This window comes from Pezoporus flaviventris, unplaced genomic scaffold, assembly GCF_033815535.1.
Source record: "Pezoporus flaviventris isolate CSIRO_AGI_PZ_B2104156 unplaced genomic scaffold, CSIRO_AGI_Pfla_v1 ptg000035l, whole genome shotgun sequence".
Lineage (NCBI taxonomy): Eukaryota > Metazoa > Chordata > Aves > Psittaciformes > Psittacidae > Pezoporus > Pezoporus flaviventris.
The window spans coordinates 257266-267928 of record NW_026892583.1 but is presented as its reverse complement, the minus strand read 5'-3'; the positions used below and the strand labels follow the sequence as shown (position 1 = coordinate 267928).

The 10663-nt window shown below is 44.1% G+C and overlaps 1 protein-coding gene across 1 annotated transcript; it reads right to left on the bottom strand.

Moving 5' to 3' along the window:
- Positions 1-2025: 2025 nt before the first annotated feature.
- LOC133273687 (acyl-CoA (8-3)-desaturase-like) lies at positions 2026-8824 on the bottom strand. Its single transcript, XM_061462072.1, has 12 exons — positions 8606-8824; positions 8227-8337; positions 7589-7786; positions 6431-6532; positions 6116-6244; positions 5709-5766; positions 4807-4883; positions 4254-4351; positions 3798-3894; positions 2710-2789; positions 2384-2509; positions 2026-2077 (listed from the first exon to the last, which is right to left on the bottom strand). Exons 1-12 carry the CDS (start codon positions 8822-8824, stop codon positions 2026-2028), a joined length of 1347 nt encoding a protein of 448 aa, XP_061318056.1.
- Positions 8825-10663: the final 1839 nt, after the last annotated feature.

The following is a 10663-nucleotide window of genomic DNA, read 5'->3' as shown; positions in this document are numbered from 1 at the left end:
GGTACAACAGGCTGAAGGTATCTGGAGATACCTTCCAGTATCTGAAGGGGGCTTATGAGGATGCTGGGAAGGGACTCTTCATTAGGGACTGTAGTGATAGGACAAGGGGTAATGGGTTAAAACTTAAACAGGGGAAGTTTAGATTGGATATAAGGAAGAAGTTCTTTACTGTTAGGGTGATGAGGCACTGGAAGGGGTTGCCCAGGGAAGCTGTGAATGCTCCATCCCTGGCAGTGTTCAAGGTCAGGTTGGACAGAGCCTTGGGTGACATGGTTTAGTGGGAGGTGTCCCTGCCCATGGCAGGGGGGTTGGAAATGGAGAACTGGATGATCTCAATGTCCTTTCCAACCCTAATGATACTATGATTCTATGGAGTGCACTACAGCTTCAGTTCTAGAACAAACTTGAACAAACTAAGACAGAAGCTAATCCTGATGAGCTCTATTGCTCAAATCTGACTTTGGCAATTTTGCAAATTCTTTTTTATCTACAAGAAAAATAATTTTTCACATTATGCCTCCAGTCTTGCATCTGATGACACCAAATTTAGGAATCTACCCCAGTTTATCCCTGCCTTGACATGTTCTGCCTCACAGCAGTTATGAGTGGCGACTGTCTTTGCTGAACTGATGTCGTTCTTTCAGAAGAAAAGTTTTCTTCAAAAATTATTCTTATATATATATATATACAGAGACAATTCATAATTAAGTTGCCTATCAGACAGAGAACATAACATGAACCAGCTACTATCTAGCCTGGAATCTGAATTAGACTCCAGCAGGCCTTTATTGAGTTCCCTATGTTGGTAACTTCGGAATACTTGCTCAAGAGAGAAATATTTCATAGAATCATAGAATGGTTTTGGTTGGAAAGGTTCTTAAGGTCATCCAGTTCCAATCCCCTGCCATGGCCAGGGATGCCTCACACTAAACCATGTCACCCAAGCCTCTGTCCAACCTGGCCTTGAACACTGCCAGGGATGGAGCACTTACCATTTTTTTGGGCAACCTCTGCCAGGGCCTCACCACTCTCACAGTAAAGAATTTCTTCCTTATATCCAACCTGAACTTCCCCTGTTTCAGTTTGGACCCATCACCCCTTGTCCTATCACTCCAGGCCCTGATGAACCGTCCCTCCCAAGCTCCTGATAGCTACCTTCAGACACTGGAAGGCTGCTATGAGGTCTCCACACAGCCTTCTCTTCTCCAGCCTGAACAGCCCCAACTTTCTCAGCCTGTCTTCATACAGGAGGTGCTCCAGCCCCTGATCATCCTCGTGGCCTCCTCTGGACTTATTCCAACAGCTCCATGTCATTCTTGTGTTCAGGACACCAGAACTGCAAACCACAGTTTCAAATGAAGTCACATGTTTCTAACCTTCCTCTTCAATGATGGGAGAAGAGGGAATAAAGTGAACAGAACCTCAAAATGACCAAGACATAACCTGAGGTCATCGGCAGCTTCTCCATTCACCTCTTCTTTTACTTGGCTACACCCAGCATTTATTACTTCATCTTGTTTCTTTTTCAGTGTTCAAGGCCAGCTTGGACAGAGGCTTGGGTGACATGGTTTAGTGTGAGGTGTCCCTGCCCATGGGAGGGGGGTTGGAACTAGGTGATCTTAAGGTCCTTTCCAATCCTTTAAAGATGATCTTTAATGCTCCCTTCCAACCCAAACCATTCCATGATTCTCTGAAGAATTTCCTAACAAACATTTCCATAAGCAGTGAGCTGACACCTCAATGAAGTCAACTGAGCGAGCTGATTCGAGAGCCACTTCTCCCCAGTTTAAAGACCCAGTTCATCATGGCTCTAAGTTCTGACACTGAGAACAGGAAGAATAGAGGTTCATGGTTGAGAACAGGAAAAAAAATGTCTCGTGCAGCTACTATCCCACCCCTTGTTACTGCAATTAGCTTTGCCCAGCTCCTGAGTTTCTATGCCAGAAGACACACACACGCTGCTGGTCTGCGCTGAGTCTGCAGCTGTTGCCTGGTGAAGAGATTCCAGTTGAGAGCTGCCAGTTTCTAGCCATGCAGATAAGCTTCAAGCCAGTGCTCTCCGGAATCCTTCAGTGAACTGAAGGAAAAGAAAGTAAAAAATCACTTATGAGCAGACAATACTCAACTTCATAGGAAGCAATTTAGAATTAAAATGAAGTAAATGGAAAAAACGGATTAAAAACTGGATAGCAAAGTCTGTCTAAAGGGAATGAGTAGAGAGGATTTAATAAGAGAAAACAAATTTGAAAATCTATGTGCCTTTAGAAAAACCAAAATAAACTCTAGGTTTGATCTCTCCATGGAAATAGATTTGAAATGCTGGCTTATGTCTCTTCCTTGCAAGCAAATACAATGCAAAACTATCTTCCTAAGTGATACTTACTGCCAAATATCTGAAAATGCTGTCAGTAAAGTCTTGCTTTTATACTCAATGCCATGCTTCTCACAAAGGGCTTTCACCAGAGGAGCTACTTTGCAGTAGTTGTGTCGAGGCATTGTGGGGAAAAGGCTGCAGAATTGAAGGAGAGGGAGTTACTGTAAGCCTTGGCTTGAATCGTTCTCTGTTCCCTCTGTCCAAAGTAATTCCCTGCCCTCTCCCAGAAGGAGAGCAAAGGGTCTCCTGAGATGCTTTAGTGTGAGACTACATGGCCTTGATGTCTTTTAAGTTCCCCATATTATTCCCACTCTTCTTCCCATAATCATACTCACTGGTGCTCAATTTGGAAGTTGAGGTGCCCAGTGAACCAGTCATTGAACACAGATTGTTTCACGTTGCACGTTGCATGGAGCTGGGAGGAAAAGACACCAAAGAAATACATGATTTAGATTTAATTTATCTTCAAGTCTGGTAACTGAACCCCAGCAATCATTATCCATCCCTATCCAATATAAAGAGCAAGTCAGAGTCAGTGATTATAGCCATGATTGCCCTGAAGAATTAACCAAAGTCTAGATTTAAATGGGTTGTTAGCATATAAGTCAATTTAAATAGCTCTTTGATCAGAAAGAGCAACTTGACTCTCATGCACACAACCCCAACTGTCATTCTTTAAAGAGGTTCTCACATCTTTCACTTGGATGGAAAGAATGGAAAGAAAAGATGCCCGGTTGAGAAACAAAAGCCATTCTTCCGGCCTCCTCCAACTAGTACCATTGGAGTCAGACACAAAAGGATGAGGGCAAAGGTTTGTGTCCACAGGCTTCATCTCACCTGATTTAGATACCTTTAATCTGAAATCTGCATCTGAGCTCATCACCTTACAGTCAATGGAGAACACCAGTTGCCATTCATCTGATCTGCTTTCAGAGTAAGGTGAATCCTGCTCTAGAAATGGCTCTTTCTCTCCAATGAATAGCATTATACTGCTGGAGGCAGCAAAGACTGGAATCAAGTTATATTAACATACTCACTTTATCAGACCTAAAAATTTATCTTATCTGCACTACAGCTGTAACGTGTAGGGTAAACAATAAAGGAATTCAGTCCCATTTCGGCTTCTCTTCAGTTGGCCTAAAAAGGAGATTGCCTGCTGGATCATCTCTTTTCATAATAAAAAGGGAAAAGCAATGTGAAAAACACATGAAAACTCTTCAGTGAAAAAGTAACGTTTTTTTACTCCCAATGTCCTTTGTTACAACTAAAGTTTTTAAGTGGTTTTACTACTACGGAAATGCCTATTTAACAAAGAGCAAGAGCAAACCTCATTAGCACAGCGTTACAGCCATGAGAATAATAACATTGCCTTTGTCCTGCAATTCAGAACTGCAGACCCTTTCTAGAAAACAGAGATTCTCACCTGAGTAGATGCCCAGTCTTTGTTCGTATCATAATCAATGTGCATTGGAATGTGATTCATCTGTGTCACCCAAGCAAACCAGATACTCTCCAGGCACCTGCACAGATAAACACAGAAACACCACACCTCTAATCCCATCCAAATTTACCATTAAAACACCTTCCTGAATCTCATCTTTAGTGAAAGAGCACTTTTACGCAATTCAGGATTTCCTATATCAAGCGTTTGCCTCCTATGTTTTGGAGTTTCTTTTGACAACCACTCAATTTGTAGCTGCAGATGTCCCTGAGCAGCCACCAGCCCTCCCCTGAATTTCACTCTTTCATCTGGGCCGCCAATTAGAAAATAAATATAAGTAAATTGTGATGAATACAATTATTTTGCATTTATTTCCACTGAAACTCAATGTTGTTTCCAAGTATTAGTCATGGGGACTCTGGATATGCTGTGTGTTACCTGCACAGCCAGAAGTACATCACAAAATTGTTAAATCCCATCAAAGGAATATACATGAGACCACTTCGGATGTAGAAAGTGACAGTCAATAAAACGTCCTGTAAAACAAAGCAAAACAAGATGAAAATAAGGTTTTGTTGATGAACCCCCTCCACTTCCCTTTACTTGAACTCCAGCATTAAAAATGTTCTTAGTTATTGATCTCCCATTTACCAAGGGGAGGCTCCACACCATCATTCTGCCTCCAGCTGACTGTATCCCTGAAACATCCAACAGCACTCGCGTTACCTTCAGTAACTAAAGACCCACAGACAAACAGCCCTGTTTGGGACAAGGTCTGACAGTCTTCTGTTCACTTTTATTCAGCTACTAAAAGGCTAAATAGCTTCTAGAAAAATCTTCCCAGTCCCATTGACTGTGTTTCTCCTGCAGCAAGCCTAGAATCAGCTTTTTCTCTCCTAACCGCCCCAGTCACTTGAAGTGAATGTTAATATAGCCACAGAGTGGAGGTAGGGTTTGAATGTTCCCTCCAGACATTGCAAGCAGTGCTTACCAACCAGTTTTTCTTCTTGATTGCAATGGAGAATACAGAGAACTGGAGGAAGGGTATAAATGTAAGTGGGGTCAGTACTGAAAGAAGGAATGAAAACAGAAGAGGTTTATCAATTCACTGCATCATAAATATTCCGAATCATAGAACCGTATAATAGTTAGGGCTGGAATGGACCTTAAGGTCATCCGGTTGCAACCCCCCTGCCATGGACAGGGACACCTCACACTAAACCATGTCACCCAAGGCTCTGTCCAACCTGGCCTTGAACACTGCCAAAGCCGGAGCATTCACAGCTTCCCTGGGCAACCCATTCCAGTGCCTCACCACCCCTACAGTAAAGAACTTCTTCCTTATATCCAATCTAAAATTCCCCTGTTTAAGTTTGAACCTATTACCCCTTGTCCTATCACTACAGTCCCTAACAAAGAGTCCCTTCCCAGCAACCTTATAGGGCCCCTTCAGATACTGGAAAGCTGCTATGAGGTGTCCACACAGCCTTCTCTTCTCCAAGTTGAACAGCCCCAAGTTTCTCAGCCTGTCCTCACTATTCTTCTGTAAGAAGAAAGATTCTCTTTCCAGTGGAAACAAAAGTGCTCTCTTCCATTTACACCAACTTTCACATCGCAGAATATTCTCTTCCTCTTTTCACATCACCACTTCATTTCTTTCCCAACACTTTCATCCGTACACTTGATTCACCCCTATATGGTACCTAACACCACATAATCCTAAGAGAGATATAAGGGGCAATAACTTGTCATGTGAACCTTCTTTGGTGTGAACAAAACATCTGGGAGCTGTGACTTCAATGGCAGTATCTTTAAAACCTTTAGTTTGGGAAGGAGATGGATATTTAGGTGAAGTTCTACAGCACTGCAAAGAAGTAAGGATGAAATACTCACAGATGAAGTACATATGCTGATAATTGTAAGGCATGAACTTCTTCTTCTTTTTTCCAAGCTGAAAGATGAAAAGACATTGCAATGGGCCACTTGGAGACCTGAGATCCTTCAGGAGGTATTTTAGATTCCTGCTTAATGAACACAGTGAGAACTACCTCTTAATTTCTCTAATTCAACCCCTCTTGAAAAGCAGGTACTCAAGTTCCAAAGCAAGAGAGAGAAGCAGGTTTCCTTTCAGCTTCTGTATCTAGATATCAATCTTATGTCAATGTCAGAACAAAGCCATTTTTTAAGAGGGCTCCAAAATTCATGGCAGGATACAAAAATGCTCAAGAATCAATATTACACCTCACTCTGCAGCTTCCTGTCATTAAAATCTTTGCTTCACCAAACATGCCCATGCTCACCTCCACAGAGAGGGTCTTTCCCAAGCTGAAGAGTTTCGGGTGCAAGCTGAGGTCAGGGTCTTTGCGGAAGCAGTTGGGTTTGGCATGGTGCTGGTGGTGTAGGTGATTCCACCAGCTGGCTGGAAACCCCTGCACAAAAACATGAAGACCAGGGATTCAGACTTGAACAGCATCACCAATTGCTATTTATCCACCTCTTATTCACAGCTGTGTTACACTTCCCTCCCAAGCAATATTATCGGACTGTAAGGACACTCCCATTCGTTGCTTAATCCACATTAACCACACAGAATATTCCCAATATGAGGAAACTACCTTCAGAACATTTATCACCACAATCTGCAGAAGTCGGTTCCATTTAGGCTTCGTGAAGACAGAGCAGTGCCCCAGATCATGTTGGAACCAACCCATCTGCATCTGGAAGACAAAAGGGTCACTGAGGAAGAAGAGTCACAGTGGCATTGCATTCATTTGCCTTGGGAGGCTCTGTAACTTCAGAGTAGGAGTGTGTCTTTCTCCTGGTTTGGGGAAGAAAGCCCACCGCCTCTCTTAGATGCTCAGTGCTGAGAACTTCCTTCCAGGCTACTGTCCTAAAGCTGCTCAGCATCATAGAACACCATGGAATCATGGAATACCAGGTTGGAAAAGACCTCAAGGATCATCTGGTGCAACTCTTCAGATACCAGATACTGATTTTATTGGAGCAGCTGAGGGGAAAGTAGCAAAATAGCATTGCAATCAAGTCGACCGTTACAGCGTGGAGGTCTTCTGCTCCCATTGCAAATTGATGATTTCCAAGTAACTAGCTAGATAATGTAAGCATTTCCAAATCCACAACTTGATTACATTCAATTTTTCCTATGGAAATACAAGAATGCTCTCTGAGGAGTATCTGCCTTAGCAGATATTGGATAAAAAAAACAGATAGTTTAAAAAAGATGAGTTACTTCACACTTTGTCCATGGATGTCTCAACAAACCTAAGGATTCAGCGCCACTAAGAAAATCTTGCTTTCTTCCCCCCTTCACCGTCCCATCTAAGGGTCACAAAGTCCTTATTCCCTCCTTCCCTCCACCAACCCTGACATGTATCATACCCTTCTATTATTCAGGACTACTGAGTGCAACTGGCTCCTAAAGGACCCAACAGGCGCCAGAGCTATCAGCATATCAAAACAGTGGAGTTGAGCATGAAATATTCCCTCTTTTGCTTGGGTGAGTGAGGAGATCAGCTCATCCCATCTTATGAAATGCCAGCTTCACAGCACCCCACCAACCCTGGAGAGCAGCTTGTCAGCAAAATGGGATTTGCTGGAGGCAACCAAAACTGTGCTGTACAACATGCTTGTCTTCAGCCAGACTACAGGATCTAAGATGAAGAAGTAAAGCAACAGCTGGGATATCAGCATCTCATTATCTTCTACCCAGGAGAGCCAAACAGGTCTGCAGCGTTGAGTGGCTGTCAGCAGTTTACCTGAGCAGTGGTGAACAACACAATGCCAACCACGAAAGGCACAAAGGATATTCCAAAGTGCCAGACCACGAGCCAGGATGCAACATCCAGTATCAGGAGGTGAAGGAAAATCAGGAAGAAAAAGGTGTAATTTGGCCTCAGAAGTCCCATCTTCTCAACAGAGCAGCGCAGCTCACGAAAATCCTCTACAAGTGCTTTCTGTGGGAAAAGTGAGTATTAACGCTCTGACTACATTGAAAATGAAACACGGCAGACCCAAGAATCCCAAAGTAGACATGGAAGTCACAGGAGATATTGTCTCAGAGGGTCCTTTGTATAAAAGTGAGCATCAGATCAACACATCTTGGTCTTGCTTTGACACTGGAAAACAAGTTACTGACGAGCTTTGGTACTGACACATTGCAGTGGGAAGAACTGAGCAGAATCTGAGGGTCTGCGGCTCCCCCCTCACACCCAGGTGTGGATTTAGTGATTCTGGGACAGTGCATGTTCCCATGCCTATGGCACAGTGTCAGGTATGCTGCTAGGTCCTTTGTTTTCCTTCTCCTCCCATACCAAACCCCAAGCCATTCCCACTGCTGGATTCTAGGACGCTCACTTTTCTTTAGGGACATTCACTTTCTATTAGAGACACTCACATCTTTATTAGGCTCACAGCTGGGTTGATCTGGTGCCAGCTCCCCAATCAGCAGTGACTTCAAGTATCTTTCCACCAGGGACTTGTCCTTATGAAATGCTGTAAAGGCATCCTGAGAAAGGCACAAATGAAAGGGTTAAGAAAGGATGTGAGACTAAACACCAGATGCTGAACTCCAGAGGAAGCTAATTCTCACCACATATATACAATTATGAGCTCTAGAGTAGTCAACAGCACTTGGGAAAAAATCATGGATCCTGGCTTTAGGCAAATCCATGCCCCAAGCACAGCATCAACTGCCAAACTCTCCACTGGTGTCCCACCATGTCCTCCTACCCTGACCATGACACAACTTCCTCCTCTGCCCTCCTAGACCTTACCGTAGCATCTTGCCCAGCATAGTGGCTTAAAACTCGGCTGCCTCCAGGATGTCGTTTGGAAAACTTGCTGACATCATACACTTTCCTGTCAATCACCAGCCATTGCTCCTGTCCTTGCCCACGGCCATTGTGCATCCTGATCTCTTCCCAAGTGAAAAGCTGCAGAAAGGCTGAAGCAGGTCTTGTCTCCTTTCTGGTGGAGCCAGTCTGTGGAGCCATCTGTACTGGTAGATGTGCAGTTGGTGCTGAGGTGCAACTGGTCTAAGTTTTGCAGCGCTGTGTCCAGGCTGAGAATGAACCATCTCAGCCTGCCCATTATAAAGTCCCTCTCCAAGCCACTCCCTATGCTTGCGGGCTTGTTGGCTCCTCTTCAGTCTAGAATTTCAGACTGGTTTGGGTGGAAAGGGACCTTAAAACTATCCAGCTCCAACCCCTGCCACAGGCAGGGACACCTTCCACTAGAGCAGCTTGCTCCAAGCTCCTGTGTCCAACCTGGCCTTGAACACTGCCAGGGATGGGGCAGCCATGGATTCTCCTTGCACCCTGTGCCAGTGCCTCAGACCCTCATAGGGAAGAACTTTCTGCCTAAGAGCTCATCTCAGACTCCCCTCTTTTAGCTTGAAGGCATTACCCCTTGCCCTGTCAAATGTGAGATGTCCCTGCCTATACATGCACAGTCAAATCAGGACTTTCTCGGTTTGAAAGCAGAAGCTGTCTCTGTCTGTATTACCCAGGTCTCCAAACAAATGTCAAAGCGAACTTGAGACGCCCAGGTAGGTATTGAAAGCCACAGTCCTGCTCATCCAGAGAAACTGCTGAGAAAGCAGTTCAATTGAATTTACAGCATAGGCAATGTTCTGCAACAACTACCCACACACCTGCCAAAATCCATGTCACTTGCATCTGGGAGCAAGTACATGTGCACGGAGCTATTCCACATCACCGCTTTTGTGACCAAGAGTCTCCTTGCACAGCCCCTTGACATTGTTTCCCCAGATTTCCAGTGTGCCGGTGATGTGACTGCTGAGCTCACAGCAGAAATGTTTTGGAAGAAAAGACAATACCCATCAACTACTTGCTTGATTAGAACATTAAAAGTCAGCAGGTCAGTCAGGAGGAGTAAAGAACAGGTTTTCCTCTTTTTAGATATTGTGAACTAAAGAGACACTACCCTCTATCTCAGATGGGGCTGTCCTTCAGGAATCTCAAGTACTTTCTGGAAAGAGAAGCAAAACCAAAGGTAAAATCAAATCTGGTTTCTGTATCTCATTTAAGAGAATTCCTATGAATTTAAGGAATTCTTATCAAATATATCCTTCACATTCTCCTGCTTCCCAGAAGTGAGAACCCCAGGGGCATTTCTGCGGCTTAAGATCTATATTTAATGGATCTAAAATGATAAGTTCTAACTATAACAAGTTTTATAAAGTCCCTCTCACAAGCATGAAGGTAGCATTATATATTGTTACAAAGAGGAGATAAGACACAGTGTGATCCAAGCTAAATGACAATTCAACAAGGAAAAGAAACTCATTTTGATTGGGGTTGTTTTTTCTTCAGATTACATGTTCAGTGCAGTGCACCCACTGATTCATAGAACCATAGAATGGTTTGGGTTGGAAAGGACCTTAAGATCACCCAGTTCCAAACCCCTGCCATGGGCAGAGATGCCTTATACAAGACCACGTCACCTAAGATTCCATCCAAACTGGCCTTGAACACTGCCAGGGATGGAGTATTTACCACTTCTTTGAGCAACCTGTGCCAGTGTCTCACCATCGTCACGGTAAAGAACTTCTTCCTTATCTCCAACCTGAACTTCCCCTGTTTCAGGCTGATCCCATCACCCCTTGTCCTATCACTACAGTCCCTAATGAAGAGTCTCTCCCCAGCATCCCTATAGGCCCCCTTCAGATACTGGAAGGCTGCTCTGAGGTCTCCATGCAGCCTTCTCTTCTCCAGGCTGAACAGCCCCAACTTCCTCAGCCTGTCTTCATACGGGAGATGCTCCAGTCCCCTGATCATCCTTGTGGCCTCCTCTGGACTTGTTCCAACAGT

Coding starts and splice junctions, on each gene's coding strand:
- LOC133273687 (XM_061462072.1), bottom strand. CDS start 8,824: ATGGCTCCACAGACTGGCTCCACCAGAAAGGAGACAAGACCTGCTTCA. Junction 7,787..8,226: donor GCTGTGAGCCTAATAAAGAT/GTGAGTGTCTCT, acceptor CTTTTCCCACAG/AAAGCACTTGTAGAGGATTT. Junction 4,884..5,708: donor TCAGCATATGTACTTCATCT/GTGAGTATTTCA, acceptor TCCTTCTTTCAG/TACTGACCCCACTTACATTT.